The sequence below is a fragment of the Daktulosphaira vitifoliae genome, unplaced genomic scaffold, assembly GCF_025091365.1.
Source record: "Daktulosphaira vitifoliae isolate Bord-2020 unplaced genomic scaffold, ASM2509136v1 Scaffold_1, whole genome shotgun sequence".
Taxonomy (NCBI): domain Eukaryota; kingdom Metazoa; phylum Arthropoda; class Insecta; order Hemiptera; family Phylloxeridae; genus Daktulosphaira; species Daktulosphaira vitifoliae.
The window spans coordinates 38,770,367-38,786,457 of record NW_026099572.1 but is presented as its reverse complement, the minus strand read 5'-3'; the positions used below and the strand labels follow the sequence as shown (position 1 = coordinate 38,786,457).

The 16,091-nt window shown below is 26.9% G+C and overlaps 2 protein-coding genes across 10 annotated transcripts; one reads left to right on the top strand and one right to left on the bottom strand.

Moving 5' to 3' along the window:
• The first annotated feature begins 1,743 nt into the window (after positions 1 to 1,743).
• Positions 1,744 to 15,790, top strand: LOC126903737 (serine/arginine-rich splicing factor 4). Of its 9 annotated transcripts, none has more exons than XM_050682219.1 (9): positions 2,071 to 2,335; positions 2,395 to 2,446; positions 3,591 to 3,662; positions 3,741 to 3,852; positions 4,103 to 4,544; positions 4,601 to 4,761; positions 5,749 to 5,926; positions 6,001 to 6,248; positions 6,306 to 6,748. In XM_050682219.1, exons 3-9 carry the CDS (start codon positions 3,599 to 3,601, stop codon positions 6,523 to 6,525), a joined length of 1,425 nt encoding a protein of 474 aa, XP_050538176.1. In that variant the 5' UTR covers positions 2,071 to 2,335; positions 2,395 to 2,446; positions 3,591 to 3,598; the 3' UTR covers positions 6,526 to 6,748. The 9 variants fall into 9 exon arrangements, 7 of the variants coding, with proteins under 7 accessions (XP_050538193.1, XP_050538176.1, XP_050538167.1 ...); XM_050682210.1 differs by having other exon boundaries at positions 2,395 to 2,571; XR_007703584.1 differs by lacking the exons at positions 2,071 to 2,335; positions 2,395 to 2,446 and adding exons at positions 3,326 to 3,478; positions 15,661 to 15,790 and having other exon boundaries at positions 6,306 to 6,595.
• On the bottom strand, positions 13,124 to 15,811 carry LOC126903779 (NADH-cytochrome b5 reductase-like). The gene has a single exon (XM_050682269.1). It carries the CDS (start codon positions 15,809 to 15,811, stop codon positions 14,915 to 14,917), a length of 897 nt encoding a protein of 298 aa, XP_050538226.1. The 3' UTR covers positions 13,124 to 14,914.
• Positions 15,812 to 16,091: the final 280 nt, after the last annotated feature.

Genomic DNA, 16,091 nt, shown 5'->3' with positions numbered 1-16,091 from the left:
TGAGTCATTAGATATTTCTAAAGTGTCCCGAAATTACAATTTTGCAACCTTTAGATTTTGTTAGGGGTTGCAAGTGTAACTTATTGTGGCCCGTAATTACGCTACGGAGATTTCGTTTCCCATATCGTCACAGGAACGTCTATGGTGCTTCTCTGGGTACTAGATTCTATCGCCCTATCAAATTTTGAATAATTAGCAAAAAAAAACAAATTCTTCATTGCATGAAATGTATGTTTTTATAATAATAATAATACTAATATATGGCAATAAAATTTTAAAGACCAATTAATTTTTTTAATATTAATCCCCTAATTCAGGGATAAATACTCAAATTCCCAAATTATTGGAATTGACAATATATATTTTTATAAATGTACTTAATTTAAATATCACTCTTAACTCTTCAATATTAGTTAATATGCTGACGCTTACAGTAAAATGGGTGTAAAATTTACACCTTTTTTATATGTCATTTATACTGTAAATGACATTTCGAATAGAAAATGAATTTAGAATATTTTGGGGTACACCGAGCTACGATTATCTAACTATAGTGCTGAACTATGTATATTTTATTAATAGATTTTTTCATAATGGCACCTAATGTCCTTCTATGCTTGAAAGTAGATATCCGGGAATACATGAAAAATGATTAACCTCCCAATAATATTTTACATCTAAAATGTGTTTCTATTAGAACTAGAAATCAAAATGATTTTTCGTTTTCGGTTAATGACGATTTTTAAGTAAATTTTTTATTATTATTTTTTGTAAAATAGGATTATTAAGAGAATTATTTAATTAAACAACGTTTAATACGACTAATAGAGGGCAAGTAGAAAACTCATAGAAATAACATCGATTGTTTTAAGAATTCAGTTTTCAACCGTAGCATATTTTTAGTTTTTTAGATAAAAAAAAAATCTTTGTGTTCATAAATTATTTTAAACATTTAAAGATTGATATAAAATTTTTTAAATTATTTTTTATTAATAAAATATTAATGGGAAATATAAATATATATATTGATTCACAAGTTATTCATTATTAGTAAACAAATCAATATTGAATTTTCATATTTTATTTAATATATTTATTTTAATTTTAGATAAAAGTTATTTTTACTATACTACATACTTTGTAAACAAATATATTTTTGCGGGACTTTACGGAATGCTATCCGTTTACTAAAATGTTGTGAACAAATTAACAAGGGGGCGTATGTTCTTCTTTACACTAGTGGCGTAATAAGGGTGTAAGCACTTTGAGACAGTTTGTATTTGATGTCCCCCAAATACTTGTTGAGCAAAATAAAATTTTTTTACTCCAAAAAAATATTATTAGCTTAAAACCGTAGAATATGCATTAACGTAAGAATGTAAATTATAAATAACAATACATACATACATAAATACATTTTTATCCGAGTTGTATTGGATTTGTTGGTAATGACGCGCCCAATTGATTCAGGGGTGTCTTTTTGATTGTATCATGGGGCAGCTGCTTAGTTACCCTATATTGAGATTACCACTAGAGCTTTTTATAAGTCAACATTTTAGAAAGTTCCATAATAAAAACCTTTCTATATTATAAAGAAGCGAAACTTGTATAAATTATGTCAGTTTAAAAAATATCACTTTATTTTTTTAAATTGTATGTTGGTAATATTGAACAATCTATCTCTATGACCAAATTTAAGTATTATCACTAGCAAGTTGGATTAGTAACATTTATCCCAACAAAGTTATCCATCTTGATCACTAGCATAAAATGTAAACAACAAATTTTGTTGTTTTTATATATAACTATGAATAATTTAAATGGAGGATTAAAATTATAAAACACAATTATTTTACTTTGGTAAGTAATAAAAAAAAATAATAACTTGCTTAAATTACTTATAGTAATATTTTATGTGAAAATAAATACTTAACGCAAAAATATTTGTGTTAAAATTATTAAATTTTAGCTTGTAACTCGTCTAAAATACGTAATCGCATTGCAATATTGTTTTTTCCATGATTGCCAACATACCGCTTACCCTCTAATTTTTTTTTTTGTGATATAGATTGGGAATGTCGAAAGTGTTGCCTTTATGATACTCTTCGTAGGGTTATGACATTTGAACTGCACAGGCCTACTGACCTGCGCAGCGACTTAAACGTAAAAATTTTTAGTTCTTAAAAATCGAAAATCGTTTATGAACGTCTACTTAATTGTTTCTACTACTTTTTTTTTTAAGTTTAAAGTCGTTATTAAACAATGTAGATTTAGTCTTACTCTATAACGTATTAATTTCAACCTTTAAACTCGGCCAGCAGTTTCTGATAGATTTGTGAGTGTTTTCAACTACTTATAATTGTTCATATTCTAAGTGTTTTTTCTTGTTCGTAGTGAAATAATTTACGAATAAATTTTTTAAGTAGCACAGTTGCAGTTCTCATAAGTATGTATTAAAATGGCAATTTGGAATCACTGAAATTATGTGCTAATAATGACGTATTACATGTCGATTGTCGTTTTAACATAGAGTACTTAAAATAATAAAATTTTATGAAGAGTGTATATTTAGTGAGTAATAAATTATTCCGTCTAAAGCATTACGTATCGTTTCCGTCGTGTCGATTAAATCGGTTGAAAATCGTCGCTTCGTATTTATATTGTTCGTATAGACGGTGCCGTGTAAGAAATAACATAGTTTATTTTGTTCGTCGTGTGTTATTGGTGAATCTACTGTTTCACTTTTGTAATTGAGGGATTTATAATATGTACAAAATACTTGCATATTTTTCAATATAGCCTAATAATTATTAGCTGTGATAATTATATATATATATATGTTTAGAATTATAGTATGCTTAACTGTTTTTTAAGTGTATACAAATAAGTTGTCGTGTTCTTCATGCATACCGTTGTATTTTAAATAGTAGCCATGTGCTGTAAATTGATGTTTACAAATTTGCAAGTGCTTCTTTACAAATCTTGTAACCTTAATTTATTAGATCATAATTTGGCATATTTTTAATTGAACAAAATGTAATACTGTAATATGTAAATTAAAATATGATTACATATTAACGTTAATACCCTAATATTTTAACATAATTGCCATTTTTAATTAAATTATAAATTTGATTTATTTTATAATTATATGTTTATGAAAATTTGGAAGAGTAATAAAAATAAAAATAATTATTTTTATTATATTAAAATAATAAAAAAATGCTGTATTATGTGAATGAAAAATAATTGTAGTAGATATAAACATTGATGAATACTATTATAATTTTTCAATTAATTTAAGTATATATTTTATTATACTTAGTACTCTTGAATTATTGTTTTATTTGCCAAATTATGACTGATCTATTTGTTTCCTTATTCTTTTTCGTTCGGTGTGATCGTTATTTGAGTCACGGTTCTCCATCTGGACATAAAAGAATTCAAGTAATTCTGACAGCTTGGCTGATGGTATGAAGTACGTCAAAAATTGTCAATTACAAATAATATTTTTAATTTACTAACTATATAATATTTTTTTGTATTATTGGGTTGTATCATAGTTACATAGAACATAAAATATTTTTCAGATCAGAAAATGTCTAGAAATGAACGACTTAAAGTTGACAAAAGAGCTTCAACTAGTCGAGCTAGATCTAAAGGTATTATCATTTTATAATTTTACCTTAATTGAAGTATAAAACATGAACAATTTATTATAATTTTGGTTTATTCAATAGATTCCCCTAGGAGGGAGTTAGAAAATGTTGTTAAAAGAGCCCGAAGAGATAGAGATCAAAGTCAATACTGGATTAATAAAGTTTTAGAAGCTGAAGAAAAAGATCCAAATAGGTAAGTATTTGTCATAATATTATTTTACTACCTCTTTCATTAAATAAAATATATTAGAGTGGTCCACAGTTAAACTTAATCTTAAATCTGGTAAATTTTTATGATAGTTGACTTATTTTGACTTCAATTTTCCTTGTTATTTTTATTTTTTTATAAACAAAATGAATTGAGAGAAACATTAAATAACTATTGTCTTAACTTCAAATTAATGTAATTAATATTAAATCTAATATGGATAATATTTTTATAGATGGAAACATTCTGGTTTTAAGGAATTGTACACTGAGAGACGATCTAGATCTATAAGTAAACGTTCATCTAGTAGTTTCTCTTCAAGTTGTACTCGTTCATCAATGCATAGATCATTATCTCGTAGAAGACGAAGGCTACTTTCACCTGATATTAGACGTTCACAACGTTCATTATCTGTACGACGTGCTTCTCCATTATCCAGACGGCGCTCACCATTTCGTTCTAAAAAATCCCCTTTGTCTCTTCGTTCTAGAAGGAGACGTAAATCTTCTTCTGAATCCCCAATTACTAATAGTTCACGGTTAAGGCGCTCTAGATCATTAAGCAGAAAAAAGCGCTCTCCATTATTTAGTCGCAACCATAGAATTATATCACCATCACATAAAAAAAGAGGAAATAAAAAACATGGTCGAAAACATATAAGGCACTCATCAGAAGATGTATGTTATAGATACTAAAAAAGTAGACACTAAAATTAAAAAAATTTTTGATCTAGCAGGTTCGTTCATCTAGTGTAAGCACTTGCTCAGACTCACATTGTTCTGTTTGTGAAGCTAGAATACCTATGAATAGACGTGAGCCTCCTCCAGAACCTCTAGCTCGACCTAAGTCTCCAAAAATAGCTAGAGCTATTATTCCTATTCATGAACGTTCAAGGTAACAATAAATATATCAAATAATTTTGTCCCGTAAGTTGCCACAGGTTTACAACAAATAACTACCAATATTTTTTACTCTAATTTAATGTAAAACAAATATTTCATTGGGTGTCCTAAAAAATTGTTCAGAGTAGACATATCACCAGGGATAATAAAATTACTAATCATGACTAGACTAGTAAAATTCAGGATGGGCCATTTAAGTTAGTAGGTTTTGGGATGTTTGGACCCTTTAGTCCATGTTTTGGATTATAGGTTTCAGCGTGTTTCCCTTAATCTATGCCCCAGAAATAGTTCTATAATCGCAATAAAAAAAAAATTGGAGAGGAATATAATGTTTCTTCTACTGTAAAAAATATATTAATAAAATTGCAAATATTAATTTCTTAATTTTTGAAGGAGCTATTTATCATTTGTGAGGCTAGATCCCCTAGCATACATTATCAATATTGCTCCTTGAATTTCTTAGCCAGTTTCTGAATGATGCATAAAACAGATTTTATCACAATATCCATTGAAACAGAAAAGGGGATCTAAACATTTTTTCTTTTCTTATGAGTTCTGTCTTTCCCATTTACTATCTTAGTTCTAAATGAGTAGTGTTTCAGTACTTTAGAAAAACAGATATACGGTGTTTAGAAATTAGGGCAAAAGTTTCATTTACTAGGATTTGACCTAGTGCACTACCTTGCATTTACATAAACTTTGTTAAAGTATTGTCACAGGTACTGTTGTCATTTTTTATAACTGTACCGGTTTCCCCCTCACTTGTATAGCCATACTTTCTCATAATTTATATATTTTTTGAGTCTATCAATTAACCTGTACTGTATTGGAAATACAGTGAGATTAGTGTTTTGAAAACTGTAACTAAGCTTAAATGGTTATTTTCATATGAACCGTATAATATCTATTATATGGTTCATATAGAAACTATTAGTAACTATTCATATAATAACTATTAGTAATGAGTATAATTTTTTAGGTCGAGATCATTTTCAGTCCCAAGATATACACCAGTTGTAGAAGTAAGTTCTACCACTGGTTTGCCAAAAAGTAGTGGACCGCCAGAACCAGCACCTACAAAAACCAAACGCACAAAAAAAATTAAATCACATAAAAAGAAAAAATCTCATAAAGTGAAATCTTCTCACATTGAAACTGTAAAATAATCTTAAATACTTGTTTTAAATAAGTATAGCTTTTTTATAACTTGGTTTTGTATAATTTTTGTAAGGCAATATTACACCAGCCTACTATTAAGGTGGAATCTATGTCTGACGAAGATTCGAGTGTTGGTGGTTCGGATATGCCTATGAGTTCATCATCTGGGGGTCATCTGACATTATCTGAACGTTTTAGTAAAATGGCTCAAATGGGTCGTGCTCATGAATTACCACAAAGAAGTCTTCGTGTTACAGCTGGTGATGACTATAGAGTTGAAATTGGCTCCCCACCTCATCCATTCCCTACTCCAGCAATAGGGTAAGTTGATTATGCCATTTATTTTTTAAATATATTAATTTATATTAATTGTACTAGATCTTTGCCAGAGGGAACATCTATTGAAGATGTTAAAGGACGGTATGCTTATTATAAAGAACAAGGATATTTAGGTGACCTTTCATTAACTGATTATGTAAAATGGGAAGAATGGTGGTATAAATATCAGGACTGGTTAGAAGCTGAACGAGCTTATGATGCACATTTAGATAGGTATACTCGTGACAGAAGATACAGAGATGAACCACCAATATTTTGACTTTTTTTTTTTAATTTGGTTTTTTCTTGGATTAAAATGAAAAAATCACTATACATCGACTTAAAGAGAGGTATGGTAAATGATTAAATAGTGCATTGATAAATAACATATGTACATGAGCGTGTATATATTATATATAAATATATATATAAATGTATAATTATTGTGTAAAATTTGAAGTTAACAATATCTGTTTAAAAATATATGTTAACTAACAAATTAAATATTATTCTTAATGTATGTTAAAATTAGATAGTGGAATAAAACAATGCCCCAAACTTGAAAATTATCTTGGTATAATGTTCAAACATTTAAGATGATAATGATTATAAGTCATTGAGTTATTGTTATTTTTTTAAATTCCTTTTTCAAATTTTAATTATTTTTGGTTGTAACGAAAATTATCTTTTATATAACTTTTATAATATTTATTTGTATAAAACCATTTGTCAGTGCAGTGTTAACTTAGTTGAACTTATATAATATTTATAATTTGTGCATAATACTAGAAAAAATACAAATAGTATATATTTACTATTTTTTAGAAATAATAATTATTTTAATTGTTAAAGTGTAAACTAAACAAATTGTTTTTCTATAGTGTGACTAATATTCAGAAAAATAATTGTTATTATAAAAATATTTACTAATATATACCAAAATCGAAATCATCAGTTACTATTTACGGCAAATTTTTTTCTTATTTATATATTTTATGTCCTTCAATATGATTTTCAACAATGATTTATCTTTTTTCAAATAGAATATTTTTTTTTCTTTGAATTTTTTAGAATGGTTTAACAATACCTTGTATCAAATCATTAAGCTGTCAATAACCAAATAAATTGTATATATTAAGTATTATTTTAAGCGTTAGATGAATCAAGAGGATATGTTCTCCAAAATTAACTTTATTTTGTAAGCCTAATTTTTGGTCTACATTTTAATGTACAAATTAGATGGATCATTAGCAATCCTTATTGTTTTTGGAATTTCATAGTTTAATTTTATCAGGTTTAATGGATTTCTTTATAAAAAGTATTCTTATTATTTTGAATTATTTAACTCATAGAAATACACTTAAGTGTATTATTTTTAATAGTTATGATAAAAAAAATATATAATATGTATATATATTATATCAATATTTCTACACAGTACTAAACTCTGCTAAAATGATATCAATTGAAAATGTAGTAACTAAAAAATTGGATTTGGCATTTTAAAATCGTTAGCTCAAATCAAAACAAGAATAATTACACAGCTTAACAGCTATTTTACTGTCTTTAATATTATGATGAATTCTATCTTTAGAAAACTTTCTAAAATTTTAGTGATAATAACTTAATATTGAATTTTCATATCATAAATTTAAGTAACATTTAAAGTTTTGATGTGCAAATCCTGAGGTTCTATTCCATTGCGCTAGGCTAAATATGTTTTCTTGTCCTCTGGCATAAACTATAACTTTAAGATAGAATATTAAAAACGAATAAAATATAATAATTAAAAAAAAATTAAATTAATTATATATATCCTTATAATTATAAAATTATGAGGGTGTAACTTCATACCCAACAGTTGTGTCACAAATCTATATTATGTTATAGCAGCAGAAAGAGTGCTACTACTGCCTTCTTGAATTATTGTTGCCTACTAGAAAAAAAGTTTTGGTTCTAATTTTTTTTAGAAAAAATATTGAATAACAAATTGGCAAAAATTATTTACATTTTCACCTAAGAGTTTCTGGAATTGACTTGTTATGTTAGATTTTTCTTTTATAAATAAATGACTAGGATTGTTCTGAAAAGAGTAACACACTCAATCTTGACTTAAGGGGTAATATCCACCAAATTTTTTTTTTTTTTCATGTTTTTTTTTATTGGCTTAAATCATGCTAAAACTATCCTAGAATCAAAATCTTCAACGCCCAAGTACTGATCTAAACTCAAAATTCGTTTAAATCAATTTTTTCGGAAAAACTTTTATTCCCTAAAATCACATTTTTCACTTATTTTAGCGATGCTCGTTTTTTTTTTAATTTCGCTGCTTTGTAAATTAGTAGAAGTTACCCATGATCGATATCTTTTTTTGAATTTGAAGTATAGAATTTCGATCGTTACAGTGTCTGTACAGCACGTGTTTACTCACAATTTCTCTTTGTTTAGTCGATCAGCCGTTCTAGTTGTGTACGTTCTTAGTTTGAGTTTTGCTATACTTTTTAACTGTGAATTATATTCAAAAGTACTTAATTATGAGTAACAAGTTGTACAGTGGCCACAAAGGCAGTAAAACAAGAAGTACCAGAACAACCCGGAGTAAAATTAGTAACCGACACCCGCCTAACCGCCATGCGTTCGAAGGCTATTCAGAGTACGTTAGTACCTCGGCGAAAAAATTAAAAACTTCTGATTTAAATCGTGATTGCAATGTTGATAGGGATTTCGGCTACTGTTTCATACATTTTTTTGCTGTATTTACTGCTCTTTCTGAATTATTAGTATGTAAAAAATGTAATAGTGATGTGCGGTTTTCACAGTCGAACTGCTGCTTGTTCGAACTGCGGTGATGCCGATATTTTTAACTGTCCTCTAATACATGATCGTGCTTATGAGATCAATTGCCGTATTATTTTTGCTATGCACGTCATTGGCATAGGCATCAACGATATAAAAAAGTTCTGTGCGATGATGGATCTCGCAAAGCCTGTCAAGCGCAGTAAAGCGCTTGATACTCTTGCAACATACGAGCACAAGAGTCCAATGCATGAGGATGTTTTCAAGGCGATACAACCCATTTTTAAAGAACTCAGCTCCGACGACCTTCAGTCACGCTGCTTGTGTGTGTATTCTCAAAATAGTATCAAGTATTTCAATGCTGTAGTGTGGTTAATTGCTCCAAAATCGATATCTAGCGATAAGACTATAGTTGATATTGCGACTGATATTACCGTTATTACCTTCAACGAAGGTTTATCGGGTATGTTTGCGTTTATGATGCTCTTGGGTTAACCGTTGGACCGAATATGTACGAGTTTTGCGTGGGATCGGACGTCAATCGCGTCAAAGTCGCTGATCATCGTATGTCCGATATCGCGAAAGAGGCTAGGAGCAGCCTTACATCAGACAAAAATAATGAAGAAGAGGAAAATAAGGACCAGGAAGGACAACTTTACGGCGCAGGGATAGCTGACTGAAGGTAAAAAAATTATTAAGGACTATATTATTGCGATTCTTAAGATTTATAGCATTTTGAAACTTTAAACGCGTTTTTCTCAAAACCATGTTATCAAAATCGGCGAGCAGTAGAACTGAAAAAGTTTACATCCGATTGACTTGAAATTTTAACTGTAGCTTCTTCATTAGATTATCTAGTGAAATACACACGATTTTAGCGATTGGTTAACAACAAAAAAAGTTATAAACAATTATAGTCGATTTTTTTTGTAGAAAAAAATTTTTTTTTTTTAAACCGTCGCCATTTTACGAAAAAAAATTCTAAAAATATAATCATGTGTACTTCACTAGCGACACTCGTGTAGATCATGAAAAAAATTTTTCTTTTGTTATAGGTGGAGTTGGGCACGACTTTTACTGCTCGCCGCGGAAGAACTTTTTAAAAAAGCAGTTCACGGCAATCGCTGCACAGCCGCCATTTTGTTAAAAAAATAACAATAAAAAATATTTTTCTAATCTCCAAGAGTTGCTTAATCCAATGATATATTATTTATATACCTTACATCTCAAATGTCCTTTAAAAAAAATCATGAAAAAAGCCATGTTTTTTTGAGCATTTGGTGGATATTACCCCTTAAGAAGAGAATCAGTGGAGTTCATGTTTCCCAGGACATGATATTTAAGGGCTTTAGATTTTAGCTTCGAATCGAAGCTGAGAAGGTATCAATTTTACTATGTCTTTTTTTTTTTTTTAATTATTTATTTTTTTTTTTGTTTCTGTGAACGCGCAATCATAGCTCTCGCTGGACCTATTTTGATGAACAACAATACATCAAAAGATCACAAATCGTATCTAGTCGAAGACATTACCCTCAAAAATTGAAAAAAAAATCACTCGTTCCCCCGTAAACGGAGGAAATCTCCAAAAAATTACAAATTTAAAAATCGCTAATTTTCGACATTTTTTCAATTCATTTTACTTAAAACTGCCATAATTTTTTTAAAAATGACCGAATCAATATAATTTTTTTTTTTTATAGATATCTTAGGTATTTACCTATCATTTGATATATTTTTGTGAATATTCGACCCTTTAAAAGCCCACAGGAAGGGTTTCAAAATGGCAACTTTTTCACATAAAATTAACTTTTGAAAATGTTCCGGAAAGACTGACACTTTTATATAAATTTTAAATTAAAGTTTATGTAATATACTTTAATTGAAAAAAATTAATTTGATTTCTGGACTTGTCTTTATGGTAAAATTGACTACCGTATGCAAAAATATGATATTTTTGTGAAAAATTCTTGATATCATGAATGTGTTAAAACTTTCATATAGTTGTATAGTTGCAGCCACCGAGTAGCAACCATCACTCTGAAGATGGACTCTGCAATGAGTCCGAAACGTCAGAACTCAACTGTAAACATGGATGTATCCTCAAGCACTTCAAGCAATCTTGATATCATATTTTACATATTTTAACATTATGTTGCTATAACTTTTTTAAAAAGTATGGATCAATACAATTTTTTCAGGAGAAATACTATTTATATACCCCTTTCATCTGACATACTTTTTTTTTAAATCGGATCATACCCATTTATACAAGGGAGTCAAAACTTTAAACATGCGTATTGAAACTATTTTTAATTAAATTTTTTAAAGTGTTCCAGAAATACTGACACTTACATATATCTTAAATTAAAACTTACTGTATTCAAAAATATTCTATTTTTATGATAAAATTCGGGGTTTTGTATTTTATTTTATTTTAAAATACCGGACAAGGAGAGTACACTGATTTTCATAAATATTATATAAATCAAATTAATATAGCATAGAAAGTTAAACTTATTTAAATTTTTTTGCTTTTTTTAAGAAAAAAAAAATTAACTTTGAAATTTGAAGTAGCTTAAATTGCCATTTTTTTTTTCAGTTGACCGAAGCGACGTACAGTTGGCGGTCACTTGTGTATTACGTGTTTGGGATACAAGGTTCCAACCTGTGTATGGAAACGAATTCTTTGCATTTTTTGCTTAATTTTTTTTAAGTTAGAATAAATTTTCTAGTCATTTGATTTTTATCTCATTTAGATTTAATAACTTTAATAAAGATCAAGAATGCCATCACTGTAGTCGCCCCTCGCGAGAAGAAATTTCTTATTCATATTAAAATTATTTTACTATATTTTAGGTTTTAGCTTCGATGCAAAGGTGAGAAGGTATTTTTTTGTGACTCTCATTTATTTTCTTTGCTCTAACTTGACCTACTTTTTTCAACGATACGTCAAATGATTACAATTCGTTGAAGATATTACCTTCAAAAATTAAAAAAAAAATTCTAATTTATTAATTAAACAGTTACTTATCCCATGTTCTCCATACAGACAATTAAAATCATTCATTTCTAATGTTTTCAAAATATTTATTGACAAATCAAGTTTGATATAATAGATTTCAACTACAAAATTAAATCATTTTACTTTGCAATTTAATAATTGTTTTACCCTATTTGTGTGTGCTACTATAGTATTATAGCATATTATAATCTAATATACTAGATTATAATATTCCAAATTTTTTGGTAACATATTTGCTGTATAAATCATTTCTAAAAATAATGATTTTTAGTTTCTCCTAAATTAACAATGGATTTTTATAATTATAATGAAATTTCATACTACGATTTATTGAGTGATCTACTCAATAGAGCGTATTATATATTTTAACACCTATTTTTGATTGGTTCTTTTAGTTAAAGTAAATCATTAAAATTAATTTAGTTCATATTTCAATTGTAGAATCTTTTTTAATACCATAAGTTACTAGGAAATGATTACTATTATTTCTATTTAAGTTATATATTACGATAAAAATACAAAAAAATATTGAGCTTTTCTGATACTTTTATTATAAATAGTAATTATTAAATTTGCTGATTGCATATTAATCTTAACGATACAATTTTTTAATTCTCATAAAATTTCCTATTTAATGATGTCAATTTGAAACTTGCAAATTGAGCTAAAAGTTATGGTAATAAATAATTTTTTTTTTTATTATACACTCACAAAAATCAACATTAAAGGATTAAAAAAATAGGTTAAATATGTCATTTTTTTATTTTTAACATATTAATTATCAAAAGCAGTATTAATTTAAAAGAAATTTTTTTTGTTCTTAATTATTTTTTTTTGTATATAAATACTTATTTTATAATAATAAGTAATAATATGAAAACTTAGAAATGATAGAAAAAGTTTAATTGCACATTTGAAAATATCGCGAAAAGTATATTTTTGTTTCTGATGAAAGTTCTTTCTAGTTCAATGTATAAAACTTATAACTTTGTTATAAGTAACAAACATTTTTTATGTTAAAGTATTGCATCAAGCCCTTTAAATTTTTATACGCGTTGAAATTAAATAAATATACTTTATTATTTCTATAATATCTCCGTAAATATTACAATATTAAATTATTGAACATCAATTTCATACTAAATTTAATTACTATAATTATTATTTATTCATATATTATAATTATAAATCAAAAAACTAATCGGGATAAAATTAAGGGAATAAGAGTTATTGTTGCTTTTAAAATAATCTATCAATTTCTTAAAATTAAATACTATCTACAGATTTGCATCAAAGCGTTCTTAGTGCTAACCACAAAAAACTAGAGAACTACAATAAAGTTATGTTATGCTAGATAACATTTTTTGTTATTTATAAAAGAAAATATGTTTTAAAAAGTACTAGGTTTAAAATGGTTTTTCCATTCTAAAAAGTTTAAAGCGACTGATGAGAACTTCTCGCAATATATTTAAAAGTTTTTACAGTTTTTTCTTTCCAGAAATTAATAGAATACTATTTCTAAAATTTTCAAAAAAAAAAAATTGGTCCTATCCCCCTTAAAAACCTTTAAAGTAGTATCAACTTGAGTTTTTTAAGTGAAATCATATTTTTAAAAATATAAATAGATGTAGAGGCTTCAAAAAATTTTTTTTTTCATTAATCGATTTAAGAATTATTAAAGGATATACTCTGAAAATTTCAAAGCAAAATTCCAATCAATTTAAAAGTTATAGGCATTTGAGTGAGCGTCCTTCGATTGACCGGTTTAATGGGCGCTAGACGTAGTACGGAACGTTCGAGTAGGTAGTCAATTATGAACGACCTTAAGTGTTAAAAGGATACACATGAACCTGATGAAAGACTGCAAATATGACTGGAATAGCTGGTAATTTCTTAAGATTTTTAATCTGACTCACTACTATCTTAAATCTACCTTCACTGCCACTCTTTTTTTTCAAACGTGTTTTTCTCGAAACTACTTTTTTCGAATTTGTGTACTCTCTAGCTCGCAGTTTTTAATCAATATTTATCAAAATTTGGATGTCATATACGTATATATATATATATATGTATGTTCTATTTGAATTTCAATAATTTATAATTATTATAAATAATATCTTTATTTTTTCATTGCAAAAAAAATGTTAAAAAAGGTATTTAATCTTCATATTTTAAAGAAAAATTTAAATTCTGGTTTTTTTTTTGTGAAAACTGTAGTTTAAATAGAAAAAACAATTATAAAAAAAGTAAATATTTTTAAAATAATTGTGACCTCCATAATGTACACAAATTACCCTGTTGGGTGGCAACCCATAATGTGCAGTAGTAGATAGATAGTTCAATACTAGAACAGAAGTAAAGTGGGCTTGTTTAATTTCATCTTAGGGGTATTTATGAACTTTACTACTCCTGTCCTAGTATAAAAGTGCCAATATATTTTAAAATACTAGTTCAACAGTTTTTATTGCCAAGTCATTTTTTTATTTTTAAGCTAATTAAACATGTTTCTATTTAAAAAATGTAATTTGATACTACTTTAGAATTTTTTTTTAAATTATAATTAGGACACTTAATTTTGAAAAGAAAAAATTATTATGTTATATACTTTTAAAGATATCGCAAAAAGTATAATAATGTTAATCAATCATCTTGTACTTATCAATTCATCATATTTAGATATTTACTAAATTAATGAAACATGATAAAATTATTATATTATAAATAATTTTTATATTATTCAACTATATAAAGTAAAAAAAATGTTAAATGATTTCATAATATATTTTAACAATTTTTAATTTTAGCTATAAAAGCTTAATTTGTTTTTTAAAATACATTCAATAACAAAATATTATTTTTTCTTAAGGTAATCATGAAATATTTGAATATTTTCTTTGTTAATGTTATATTTTAATAGACAATCTAAACAATGTTGGTTAAAATCATTAGTACCGCATATAAACCATAAAGATTGAGAATTTTTATTTTTATTTATGATATCTTTAATAACACTTTCTGAAATTCTTCCTTTGAAAAAAGTTTCATTATACCAAAATGATTCAGAACATTTTGTCCAATCCTCTTCCTTAGTTAAGTATAAAGATATTTTACAATTCCAAAACAAACTAAAATCAAACAGCATTTTACGCAATAAAATGTCATCTAAAGTTTTGCAAGAATAGTGCAAATCTATAATGGTGAAACATTTTTCATTTTTAAGAATTGTCTGAATAAAACCTATAAATGCAGCAATACCAGAACCAGCACAAAACATATTTAATTTATCTGCATTATTAAATTGAATTCCTCCTGATGGACCTCTTACGTATACTATATCATTAATGGATTTTTTAATGAGTTTTTCTGAAAATTTTCCATTAATATAAGATTTGATTAATACTTTGAAAGAACAATTTTCACTAAGAGAAATTGGTGTAAAGGGTCGAGTAATGTTGTCAACTTGTATAAAGATGTGCTGGGTGTATATTATAGGCAAATAGCCATTAGTTTCTGGATATGCTATAAATGTGTACAGCCGTGTATTTTTATTAAGCTGTTCTATTGCTGCTATCTTAAATGGCTTGTTCTTTGTTACAGACAGCATATCTCGACGTAGTTGATCAGAATGATTGGTCTGACGAATTTTCCAACGAGAATATTCATCTTCATAAACATCAAGAATACATGGTAAGCATCCAGAGCCACAGCAATCTGATTCTAAAGGACGTTCTGGTGGAGGATCGTACATTATATTTTCAAAATTTTCAAGTACAGCAAGTTACAATACTTAATTTTTTGACAATAACTAAAGTAACTTTATATGATTTGTGATGAATTATAATTACCTTTCAACTAATTTGTATACTTATTTAGTATTGTGCAATTAATAACTACTATACATTATACTTTAAATAACTCAATATACTTTTCACTTATAAATGTAACACTTTTATATACATTGTAATGGACAATTTTGTTTAATATTAGTAATACATTTATTAGTATAACTATCATAATAAAGATTACCT